This window comes from Moschus berezovskii, chromosome 13 (assembly GCF_049115385.1).
Source record: "Moschus berezovskii isolate FMDL1 chromosome 13, NW_MosBer_1.0, whole genome shotgun sequence".
Taxonomy (NCBI): Eukaryota; Metazoa; Chordata; class Mammalia; order Artiodactyla; family Moschidae; genus Moschus; species Moschus berezovskii.
In genome coordinates this window covers 39,437,522-39,450,959 of record NC_142472.1, presented here as the reverse complement: position 1 = coordinate 39,450,959, position 13,438 = coordinate 39,437,522, and the positions used below count along the sequence as shown (strand labels likewise).

The 13,438-nt window shown below is 37.6% G+C and overlaps 1 protein-coding gene across 1 annotated transcript in view; it reads left to right on the top strand.

Annotated features, from left to right (window-relative positions):
- The window catches only part of BORA (BORA aurora kinase A activator), a 32,646-nt gene that overhangs the window by 2,643 nt on the left and 16,565 nt on the right, over positions 1-13,438 (top strand). The window contains exons 3-5 of the mRNA XM_055426449.2: positions 1,089-1,195; positions 3,334-3,379; positions 6,618-6,699. Coding sequence (XP_055282424.2) covers positions 1,089-1,195; positions 3,334-3,379; positions 6,618-6,699 — 235 coding nt within the window. The remainder of the gene's footprint in view (positions 1-1,088; positions 1,196-3,333; positions 3,380-6,617; positions 6,700-13,438) is intronic.

Here is a 13,438-nt window from a genome sequence, read left to right as displayed (position 1 = left end):
TCTTTAACAGATTAGGGAAGCCTTCCTCTCTTTAGCTTCTTATTACTCTTATTGACTACAATGGAGTTCTTTTGAAGTCTGATCTTCTGAGTTAGCGAATTATCTAGAAAACTGCAAACTGTGTGGCTTTGGATGCTAGCTACGCATGCCTATCTATGTGAAGCTGATAGCTCAGCTGGTAAAGAATCCGCCCGCAATGCGGGAGACCTGGGTTCGATCCCTGGGTTGGGAAGATCCCCTGGAGAAGGGAAAGTCTACCCACTCCAGTATTCTGGCCGGGAGAATTCCATGGACTGTATAGTCTACGCGGTTGCAGAGTTGGACACGACTGAACGACTTTCACTCACACGTGCATATCTACGTGAAGCTAGTTATACACTAGAGGAAAGTTTTACAGTTATACACTTATATTCAGTCATTATGTGACCTCATGACTTTAAATTGAATGGTATTCAATTTTAGTTAATGTTAAAAATAACAAAATGACTGCAACTTAATCTTCAAAGCAAGAATGCATGACAGATATCTTGGATTTTTAAGCCTGATTTTTCTAAAATATATTCCGAATTTACAAATCAGAATTTGGGTTACAAATTCTAATTGTAGAATTACAAAAATAAACTTTTGGTTTATTGGATAGTTGAATACAGAAAAGCAGAACTGGTTACCACTCATAATTATTTATTGCGTATTTTATGAGTTTTTGCAGATATTTTTGTATTTAGGACTTTGTATAATTTCAATTCATTCCTGGTGAAAATAAAGACTTTTGATAACTCTAAGAGATTTTTAGTTTTATTTGGGTGTGTTGCATCACTGATGAGAGTTATTTGTGGAATTTCTATACCTTTAATATGCTGTGATTTTTCTATTATGTAATTTCAACAGTCACCCAGATGGAATGTCACGTCAATTGATTTAGTGTGATCTGCTTACCATTTGCCTTTTAATTTAGTGTTAAAGTCAAATATCTGTAAGATATTTTTATATTATAACCATTCACATTGTTTTTAAAGCTGACATTTGAAGTTAGCATTTTGATGCACTGTTGTATGCTTTTGCTCATAAGATCACTTTCTTTTGTTAAGACTCCAGGGGAATTTAGATGGTCTATTGATCAACTAGCTGTAATAAATCCTGTAGAAATAGATCCAGAGGACATTCATCGTCAAGCTGTATACCTAAGTCGTTCTCGGTAAGTTTTCCTTTCTTGCTCTTAAGTGTAATAACACGTGTTATCAGTCCAAGGTAATGAATAATTCTTTTCCCTTTAATTTTAGAATTTAATCACACAAAGATGTACACGTTTGAGATGCTCTTTCAAATATTCGTCTGGCAGTTGTACCCCTTCTTCTCTTGACTTGGTAGCTTGATAACCATCCCCTTGTAATTAATGCTCATCCAAAGTGCTAAAGAAAGGGACTAGAATGGGGATAGAGTGTAAAAGGATTTTACTTAACGCTAGATTATACCTTTGATAGGGAAAGTGAAAAGTATATCAAAAAGCAAATGTGTCACAAATATGACGAATTTTTTGTGGTACACAAACCATATGTCTTATTTTGCCTCCTCTTTTCAGCATGTTGAAATGTGAGCAGCCAAGAGAAATTTATTGAGCACTGTAGGGGACACTGAAGCAGTACAGGAAGTTATTCCTGCCCTTTAGACTCAACAAGTTGTGAAACAACATTTCTATACTAGTAAACCGGGTGTTATCTGAGCACGTTTATGAAAAGACTCTTGGTGTATTTCAGTAAATAGACCTATAACACAGAACAGGGGGAAAGACCCTGATTTTAATTTAACTCATGTAATTCAGTAAATGGTTATGGTTTCTACTGAGGATAGTGAGTATACTCTTAAAACATGTTGATTCATTCTTAGAAATAAGCATAGGCTTCCAGTGCCTCTTCCTCACTAACCCAAGTTCTCTGTTTCAGAGCTTCCCACCTCTTTCATGCCATGCTACATATGAGAACTGCAGTTCTCTAAAAATGAGAACTACAAGGTGTCCTGGTATAAACAAACAAGTTGACTTGTCCATATTGGAGGTGAACAGTCCTGAAATTCCTTCCCTGCCTCTCCCGCCAAGGGTCAATTCAGGGCACACCAATCATACAGAACAGTGTGTGCATTATGCTGGGGTTCTGTGGTGTACTGGTTAGGACACCCTGCCCTGTATGACTTCTCAGACCCTTCCATTGTCTAACTCTACAATATTTGGCCAAACTGATTTTCACTGCTTCCAGCCATCTCCTGAATATCCCAGGTTGTTGAAGTCCTCTGATGAAGCAGCACTAGGTTTCTGAATTAAGTATTGCTAGATCAGAGCTTCCTAATATTGTACGCTGCTTTTATGCACTGAGATCTCGATGATGTCCACGATAAGAGGAAGAGCACTGAGTTACAAGTCTCATAATGGCTGTTCAAATGGAGATATGTGGATTCTAACTATGGTCTATTTTCTCACAATTCCTTTATTTATAAATCCACTTTATTTTAATTTTGAATACATGTACATTATTATAAACTTTGTTTAGGTACAAATTAGATTAAAGAAATTTGGAGAGAAGAAGGTGTCTTATGGAGTTATTCATGGTAGCAAATACTCTCTCTGGGAAAAGATTGGGGAAGTGGTCCTTCAAGCCTAACTGCTGAGTCCTTGGCAAGTATATGCCTTGTCCTTGAGACCTGACAATATTAAATCTTATAAGTAATAAATTTGTGGTGCTGTAATTGCATATTATGTCAAAGTGGGAAAAAAGAATTCGTTTGGACAAAGTTTTATATTTCAAATTTTATAGTGTTGATATTTAATTTCAGAATTAATAATCTTGCCTGTTTATTTAGAACTGTAAGGATGATAGTCTTTTTTTCATTTATGTCAAGAGTAAGAATTGATTTCAGAATTACAACTATGATAAGCTTGCTATAATAGAAGAAAAGGAATTTGAACAGTTTTTAGATTTCTGTGGAATGACATACTTCTTCAGTTGTGATTAAAGGGCACAGTTTATTCAAATTACTTTATTTCTATTGTTAATAGTAATTTAAAAATTGTATCCATGTAAGCCTTTTACTAGAAAATATTCCATTCAAACTGTGAATGGAAAGCGGGGTTGGGGGCGCAGGTAAGCCTAATAGCACAGGGCTGACTCTCCAAACACTGTCATTTACAAAATGTGATAAGATCCCAATTTTTCTTTTAAAATGAGCTTAACATTTGCCAGTTTCTAACGTGGAAGAAAACTATTTCTTTGAAAGGTTATTATTTTAAATGTTCAGTCTGCTGAAGTAATGGTATGGTTATTTTTCTTTTTTATCTCTGCATAGAATAGATAAAGATGTGGAAGACAAAAGACAAAAAGCCATTGAAGAGGTAACTTGAAACTATTACTGATGGTGAAGCCAGTTAAGCCTCAGTTCTGCATGCATAGCACCTCTAAGAGAGGAAGACTTCCTTCACATCCTTTCCTGGCTCAACTTCCCCAAGCCTGTCCGTTCCCAGTATCCCTCGGAGCTCCCCTAAGACTAGTATTTTTGAGCTGATCCAGCACCTTTCATTGTAATAATCGGTTTAATGCTTTTCTCTCCCAAGACTGAATTCTTTTCTGGTCAAAATTCATCTTTTCCTTCTCGGGACCTAGCATAGTTTGTCTTCTTGTGCCTTGGATGAACGTGAACCATTGTTTCAAGCTGGAGTAGAGAAAGCTGGATATTTTCAAGCCTTGAAAATCTAGCCTGGCCTCAGGAATGGTTTTGTCTTTTGTTCTTGTTAATTCTTTGAATTTTTAAGACATTGAATATATTTCATGAAATATAGTATACTTAGAAAAAGTATATCACAAAGATAGGGTTTTTTGTTTTTTTATATAGCTAATAACCTAAGCGTTTCACTTTTTGCTTTCCTTTTTTGCTAAATTCCTTTAGAGTGTAAAGGTTGTCTATCTTAGTTATTTTTCAGAAAGTCTTCAGGCCATGGCAGCACTTTTTGTCCTTCCTTTTTCCCTTACTAGTCTTCCTCTGCCCTCTTCTATTCGTTAGCTATGCTTGATTCTTCTGTACCCCAAAAGACGTGAGGCATGTTCAGAGATTCAGTGAGCCCCCACATTTCAGATATAGCCTGTGTCTTAGGAAACAGTTTCATAAGCTTTACTCCTGCTATATATTATCTACTTGTTAATCTATCTAATAACTTCAACATTTTCATTCTAATCCAGTCATCTGATTGCTCCCCAGTTGAACATTCTCAGACTCTTCCCCATTTCCCAACATTTTGGGGAATATGCTTCCTCTTTCAAATTCTCAACTTAATTTTAAAGGGAAATTTAAGAAAAAACTTAAGAAAATTAATTCAGAGTGAAGACTGTGGCTAATGTAGCAGAAGTTAATGTATCAGTAGCAAGTCAAATTCATGTTTATGTATGTGAAATACAGTAAATACATGCACATAGTAAAAACAGAAAAATCCAAACGGCAAAGAAAAAAACATAAAATGAAAACAAAGAGCCTCTCATTCCCTGTCTTACTCCTTGAAAGTAATTGCTATTAACATTTCTTAAGTATACTCTCAGATTCATTTTGTGTATATAATAACTCATGTCCTTTAAATATTTGAACATAAATAGGATCATCATTCTGATACTCTTTTGCCTCTTCTTTTTCTACTTAAAAATGTCTTAGATTTTAGTTTTGATTATCAGCACATGGTGATTTTTAGTAAATAGCATAGTATTCCATTGTATGAATGTATCATAATCAAATCCAGCCCCTGTTGACAGATGTGTAGGTTGTGTTCAGTGTTTTTCTGCAGTGAACACACTTGTACATATATCTTTGTGGACTTGCTAAATCAGAGGGTTTGTGTTTTCAATTTTGGTATATTTTGCCATATTGCCTTCCCTAAAGGTTGTACCGATTTGTTCTCCTGGCCATGTTATGATACTGCCTATGTTCTCATATCTGGGATACTGGCTGTCAGCAAACTGCTTAAATAATGCTATTCTTCCTACTTTAAAATTTTTATCTTGTTATTGGATATCCATCTATTTCATTTTGAGTGAACTTATGCTTTGCTTCATGAGTTTGTGAGTCTTTTATATTCCTTCTTTTTTCTGGGAACTGTCTGTATCTCAGCTCCCCACCTCCATTTTTTTAATGTCTTTTCTTTATGTATTCATAGGTCATTTAGTCAGGAAATTAGTTTTTTGTCATAAGTATTGCAAAATATAAAGAAAATGTTTTGTGTTACCTTCAAAACATAGAAATGGGAGGGCAAAATACCGTATTACTTACTGTATTAAAGTGTTTGTATAAACATTTTTCCTCTTTCATTCCGATATAAAGTGAATTAAGCCTAACACAGTAATTCAGCTTTATCCAAATGCTCTATCTCCACTTATTAGAGTACACTGACCAGTGGTGTGCTGATAAATATATAACAACTGGCCCTCTGACTGTGGGGGAAGTATGAGTTTTAGTGATCTGCTGTCTGTAGCACAAATACTCCAGCCTTGGCCAGTTTCAATTTAGTGCTTATGACATCGCTGAATGGGAAAAGAAATGTGTGTGGTACACCATTATATGCAGTCATTCTATCACACAAATACAAAAGACATACAGTAAGTCCCCTACATTCAAACCTTCAAGTTGCAAACCAGAACCCGTACCATCAGTGTCAGGCGTGAGTGAAACGGCAGCTCGCCCTCCGTCTCCTGTTGCTGACAATCCTTCAGCTCTACCATCTCCCACCTCCTCTCCCTCCTCCAGTCAGTAACTCTCCCTGCCTTTTCACTTGATGTCAGCTCCTGTATGCCAGCTGTTGTACTACTGTACTTTCCAAGGTACTATACTGTAAGATTCGAAATGTTTTCTTTTTTTATTTGCTTTTTCTGTGTTATTTGTGTGAAAAGTATTATAAATCTATGACAACACAGTATTTTATAGATGACTGTGTTAGTTGGGTGCCTAGGCTAACTTTGTTGAGACTTAGGAACAAATTGGACCTGTGAACTTGCTCTTGAAACAGAACTCATTCGTATGTAGGGGACTCTCTGTAAATAACCTCAGGAGCATAGATATTGTTACATGTTGTAAAATCATTAGCAAGCGATGATTTGGGTTTTTATTTTTTAATATAATTTATTTAAGTTTACGTAATTTTAATGTTGGCTTTGTTTGACAACTGATCCACAGGATTCCTGAAAACTTAATAATCAGATTTTGAGAGTCAGGACACGGTGGCTCCAGCACACCTCCTCTTGGTTTATGCATATATGTCTTGTCTTCCTTTATTCCTTCCCTCTTCATCCTCCCTTTTGTCAGCCTCATCCTTCCCTCCAAAAAACTTGGGGGAGAAATGAAAGATCTTTTCTTTATGAATAATACCCTTAGCTTAATTTGCAAATTTCAAATGTAAGTGGTTGATTGGAAGCTTTAAACTTTCTCTTTTATATATACTTTAAATTTCTTCCATTTCAGCTTTGCTCACTTGGTCTTTAAGTATTAAATTTTAAAATATAACTATAAAGTCAGTATGTAGCATGTTTGATGGTTATTTAGCACAACTACCTTTTCCTATTTCATACGCCTAATTGAAGGACTTTTAATTCTCCTAGTTTTTCACTAAGGATGTCATCGTACCCTCTCCTTGGACTGATCATGAAGGGAAGCAGCTTTCAGAGTATCCTTCCAGTAAATGTGAGTGTATTAAAAATTGTATGAATAAAACTCATAAAAATAGAAAGCAGTGAATGTAAAACAACATATACAGTGAAGTATCAGTTTATCTGCTTTGGTAGGAAGCTTGCTATAAAATTAAATTTCTGGGAGACCAGGTTTAACTATTTAAAAGTAAGGATTCAAAACTTGACTAAAATATACAAAATTCATTTTTTAGCCATTCTTTTCTGAATTTAATTTTTTCTTCATGATCATTGTGAATATCAAGTTATAATGATGGTTATAGAGACCCATAGATGCAGAAATAGTATTGGATATAGATCTGAGTTGTTAATGATTTTTGCAGTGATTTTGAAGGTTAATTTTTTTAATGAAATCCTTAAATTGCTTTGTTTTTTGCTAGTTTGCTGGTTTCTTACAGTAGTAGAGGAGGAATGGGCATTTATATGACCTCTGGGGTGGTGTAATACAGCCAATTATCTGCAAAGTTAATAAGGAAATTGAAGGTCAAGCCAACAATCTTTCAAATGTTTTTCTACCTCCAGGAAATGGTTAGCTTATATTTGCTCTCACTGTCCTCTGAGTTGTGAGCAGTGTTCAAATATTGCTTTTATATACACATCCCTCATTTCAGTGGAATTGCTACTCTTCAGAATGGCACACATTTATAGGACACAGTATAAGAGGGCATATTTGTCCTGTTCTTTATCAAAACACAACAGTATGGGAACGATGGGTCGCTCACTTTTCACGTGCCCAGTGTCCAGTGCTTTCAGTATTCTTGCAGCAGCTTGTATGAAATAGGTGCTATTATTGACCTCATTTTACAAGTGAGAAAACCTAGTTTTCAAAAGGTTAGAGCACCTGTCCAGGGTTACAGAAATAAGGTGTCAGAACCTGGCTTTAAAGCGAAGCATTTCTCAGTTCAGATTCTGTACTCAGTTCAGATTCATTGCAAACTAAAGGTGGCGTGCAGTAGCCACTGGAGACCTGGGTTGTAGACCTTCTGTATTATAAACCAGAAGGAGTGATCTTGATCAGCTTTTTCAGTGCCTTTAGGCCTCAGTTTTTTATTTCTAAAACCAAGGGGTTAAACAAGATGGTTATATGTTAACATCCCTCCCAGCTCTGAAATTCTGTATCCAAGGTAACATCTTCATAGATACTAGGTTCCCTGCCCCCAGCTTTTTAATATTGGATTTTTGAACAGGTGAATCAACCTTCTTATGTGATCTTATTTTCAAACATCATTTTATACTTAAAGTATCCTGTTTTAAAGTGATGTGAGTCAGGAAGATGCTAGAAATACCACATATAGCCTCTTTGGTGTGGTCCTCAAGCCCATGATGACAGTGTTGTGGCTGATCAGGGGAGCTGTGCTGTCCAAGATGGTGTTGGAAGACAGATCAGTTCTCTGTGGGTCTCTCATTTCTATACGTCTCATGAAGGGTGGCACGGACAGGTTTTGTTCCAAACTATCTTTTCAAGGATGTTTGTATTGTGAACATTCCTGGAGAATAGAGATAGAGCATCCTTCTGGAGCAGAAGGTAGGTTTGTGTTGATGTCTGATATAATAGTGGTACTGTTTCCCTCTGGAGCAGGTTGGGTTGCCGCTTATAAGAATGGGATTTCCTAAGCTCAGGGTTCCTTGATGGGGACACGGACCCTCTGTGTGTGCTGCATCTGCATCTATTTCATATCACTTCCTTAGGATTGATGGTCAAAGAGAACTGATGTGAACATGAAGCTCATGCTGCTTGCTATGCTGAGAATGATGAAGTCCTTTGTCTTTGACCCGAAGCCTTGTCTTTAGCCAGTGTCCATGGAACGTTGACATGCTAACTTGTCAGACCCTTCATAGTTCTTGACATACAGTAGCTATTAGCCACATGTGGTTATTTAAATTTGAATAAACTAAAATTTGAAGTTTGGTTTCCTGGTCATACATTCACATTTCAGGTGCCCAGTAGCCACACCAAGTATCGACGGTGTTGGCCCCAGATACAGAACTTTTCCATCATCCCAAAAAAAGCTCTCCTGGAAAATTTGACCTTAGAATAAGAGGATGGCAACCTTTATCTGTAAAGGACCAATTATTAAATATTCTAGGCTTTGCAGACCATACTGTTTCTATTGCAACCACTCAGTTCTACTGTACCATGAAAGCAACACTGATGATACATGATGAATGAGTGTGGATGTGTTCCGGTAAAACTTTATTTACAAAAAAAGGCAACAAAGCAGAGCTGGCCCATGGGCAATCATTTGCTGACCCTTTCTCCAGAGTAATACTGCCTGAGTTTGGGCTGTGCTGTGTAGCAGTATGGTGTAGTCGCTGTGTGACTTTACGTGAGTTACTTAGCTCTTATGAAATGATGGTTGTTGGGAAGATTAAGTGAGATGATAACTCCAAGACCGCATACTTAGCACGTGGTGAGTGCTCAGTGTTATTTACCTAAAGAGTAATAAAGGAAATTGTGAATCATGGGGGGAAATGATTTTGTTTGTACATGTGGGCTTTATGCTGTCAACTTTTACTATTACCAATGTTAATGTAGCAGGGTGCTTCAATGAGTGTACTCGTTGTTTTATTTATGGACTTAAATGAGAATTTCTTAGAAAAGTATGCACAGGCTGAGAATTTCTGAGCTAAAGACAATGTGTTTATCTGACTTGATTATGCAGAGCTAGAGTGCTCTCCAGAATAACCACACACCCTGCGTGCCCACCCGCAGTGTTTAGGATTCCTCTGTCTCTACATCCCTGCCAACACTTGGCCTTCAGATTTGTGCCGTTCTAATGTGTTGGGGCTTCCCTGGTGGCTCACTGGTAAAGAATCCACCCGCCAGTGCATGAGACCCAGGAAATGTGTTTGATCCCTGGGTTGCTGGAGAAGGAAATGGCAACCCACTCCAGGATTCTTGGCCTGAAAATCGTGTGGACAGACAAGCCTGGCAGGCTACAGTCCATGGTGTAAACAAAGAGACATGACTTAACAACAGCAACAGTGGTTTGTTTGACATTCTAAATGATTGTTTTAATTTTCATTTCTCATATGCTCACAGCTTTTTTATTTCCTTTTGTAAAATCCCTATTTATAAGTCATTCTTATTGGAGTTGTCTTTTTCTTTTTCCTTTTAATTTCTAAGATACTTTGTGTAGTTACATTAGTAGTTACATTAGTTCTAAACATTTCACATGTCATCTCCTATCACATGTGTTCCTTTTGTTTTGATGTCTTTTCATGCCCCCTTACTTGCTTGAGTTTTAGCCTTGTGGGGATTCCCTGGTGGCTCAAATGGTAAAGAATCTGCCTGCAGTGCAGGAGACCTGGGTTCAGTCTCTGGGTTGGGATGATCCCCGGGAGAATGGAATGGCAAACAACTCTAGTATTCTTATCCTCGGTTCAGTTCAGTTCAGTCGCTCAGTCGTGTCCGACTCTTTGCGACCCCATGAACCGCAGCACACCAGGCCTCCCTGTCCATCACCAACTCCCGGAGTCTACCCAAACCCATGTCCATCAAGTCAGTGATGCCATCCAACCATCTCATTCTCTGTCGTCCCCTTTTCCTCCTCCCCTCAATCTTTCCCAGCATCAGGGTCTTTTCACATGAGTCAACTCTTCGCATCAGGTGGCCAAAGTATTGGAGTTTCAGCTTCAACATCAGTCCTTCCAATGAACACCCAGGACTGATCTCCTTTAGGATGAACTGGTTGGATCTCCTTACAGTCCAAGGGACTCTCTTTTACTTATTTATTTATTGACTTATTTATTTATTTCATTTTATTGGAGGCAAATTACCTTACATTAATATATTGGTTGGTTTTGTCATACATTGACACGAATCCGCCCCGGGTGTACATGTATTCCCTTTCTTGAACCCACTTCCCACCTCCCTCTTCCCCATATCCTTCCTCCAGGTCATCCCCGTGCACCAGCCCCAGGCATCCTGTATCATGCGTCGAACCTGGACTGGTGATTCATTTCACATATGATAATATACCTGCTACACTGCCATTCTCCCAAATCATCCCACCTTCACCCTCTCCCACAGAGTCCCAAAGACTGTTCTATATACCTATGTCTCTTTTGCAGTCTCGTATACAGGGTTAAAGTTACCATCTTTCTAAATTCCATATATGGCTTACTTCACTCTGTATAATAGGCTCCAATTTCATCCACCTCATTAGAACTAATTCAAATGCATTCTTTTTGATGGCTGAAAAATACTCCATTGTGTATATGTACCAAAGCTTTCTTATCCATTCATCTGCAGATGGACATCTAGGTTGCTTCCATGTCCTGGCTATTATAAACAGTGCTGCAATGAACATTGGAGTACATGGGTCTCTTTCAATTCTGGTTTCCTCGGTGTGTATGCCCAGAAGTGCGATTGCTGGCTCATATGGCAGTTCTATTTCCAGTTTTTGAGGAAGCTCCACACTGTTCTCCATAGTGGCTGTACTAGTTTGCATTCCCACCAACAGTGTAAGAGGGTTCCCTTTTCTCCACACCCTCTCCAGCATTTATTGCATGTAGACTTTTGGATAGCAGCCATTCTGACTGGTGTGAAATGGTATCTCATTGTGGTTTTGATTTGCATTTCTCTGATTATGAGATTTGTTGAACATTTTTTCATGTGTTTGTTAGCCATCTTTATGTCTTTGGAGAAATGTCTGTTTAGTTCTTTGGCCCATTTTTTGATTGGGTCATTTTTTTTTCTGGAATTGAGCTGCAGGAGCTGCTTGTATATTTTTGAGATTAATCCTTTGTCAGTTGCTTCATTTGCTATTATTTTCTCCCATTCTGAAGGCTGTCTTTTCACCTTGCTTATAGTTTCCTTTGCTGGGCAGAAGCTTTTGATTTTAATTAGGTCCCATTTGTTTATTTTTGCTTTTATTTCCAGTATTCTGGGAGGTGGGTCTTGGCGGATCCTGCTGTGATTTATGTCGGAGAGTGTTTTGCCTACGTTCTCCTCTAGGAGTTTTATAGAATCTGGTCTTACATTTAGCTCTCTAATCCATTTTGAGTTTATTTTGGTGTATGGTGTTAGGAAGTGTTCTAGTTTCATTCTTTTACAAGTGGCTGACCAGTTTTCCCAGCACCACTTGTTAAAGAGACTGTCTTTTCTCCACTTTATATTCTTGCCTCCTTTGTCAAAGATAAGGTGTCCATAGGTGCGTGGGTTTATCTCTGGGCTTTCTATTCTGTTCCATTGATCTATATTTCTGTCTTTATGCCAGTACCATACTGTCTTGATGACTGTGGCTTTGTAGTAGAGCCTGAAGTCCGGCAGGTTAATTCCTCCAGTTCCATTCTTCTTCCTCAAGATTGCTTTGGCTATTCGAGGTTTTTTGTATTTCCATACAAATTGTGAGATTATTTGTTCTAGTTCTGTGAAAAATATCGTTCGTAGCTTGATAGGGATTGCATTGAATGTATAAATTACTTTGGGTAGTATACTCATTTTCACAATATTTATTCTTCCAATCCACGAACACGGTATATTTCTCCATCTATTAGTGTCCTCTTTGATTACTTTCAGTAGTGTTTTATAGTTTTCTACGTACAAGTCTTTTGTTTCCTTAGGTAGATATATTCCTCAGTATTTCATTCTTTTCGTTGCAACAGTGAATGGAATAGTTTCCTTAATTTCTCTTTCTATTTTCTCATTATTAGTGTATAGGAATGCAGGTGATTTCTGTGTGTTGATTTTATATCCTGCAACTTTACTGTATTCATTGATTAGCTCTAGTAGTTTTCTGGTAGAGTCTTTAGGGTTTTCTGTGTAGAGGATCATGTCATCAGCAAACAGTGAAAGTTTTACTTCTTCTTTTCCAATTTGTATTCCTCTTATGTCTTTTTCTGCTCTGATTGCTGTAGCCAAAACTTCCAGAACTATGTTGAATAGTAGTGGTGAGAGTGGGCACCCTTGTCTTGTGCCTGACTTTAGGGGAAATGCTTTCAGATTTTCACCATTGAGGATAATGTTTGCTGCGGGTTTGTCATATATAGCTTTTATTATGTTGAGATATGTCCCTTCTATTCCCACTTTCTGAAGGGTTTTTGTCATAAATGGATGTTGAATTTTGTCGAAGGCTTTCTCTGCATCTGTTGAGATAATCATATGATTTTTATTTTTCAGTTTGTTAATGTGGTGTATTACGTTGATTGATTTGCGGATATTGAAGAATCCTTGCATTCCTGGGATAAAGCCCACTTGGTCATGATGTATGATCTTGTTAATGTGTTGTTGGATTCTGATTGCTAGAATTTTGTTAAGGATTTTTGCATCTATGTTCATCAGTGATATTGGCCTGTAGTTTTCTTTTTTTGTGGGATCTTTACCAGGTTTGGGGATTAGGGTGATGGTGGCCTCATAGAATGAGTTTGGAAGTTTCCCTTCCTCAGCAATTTTCTGGAAGAGTTTGAGTAGAATAGGTGTTAGCTCTTCTCTAGATTTTTGGTAGAATTCAGCTGTGAAGCCGTCTGGACCTGGGCTTTTGTTTGCTGGAAGATTTCTGATTACATCCTCTAGTTCCGTGCTTGTGATGGGTCTGCTCAGATTTTCTATTTCTTCCTGGTTCAGTTTTGGAAAGGTGTACTTTTCTAGGAATTTGTCCATTTCTTCCAGGTTATTCATTTTATTGCCATATAATTGCTGATAGTATTCTCTAATAATCCTTTGTATTTCTGTGTTGTTGATTGTGATCTCTCCATTTTCATTTCTAATTTTATTGATTTGGTTCTTCTCC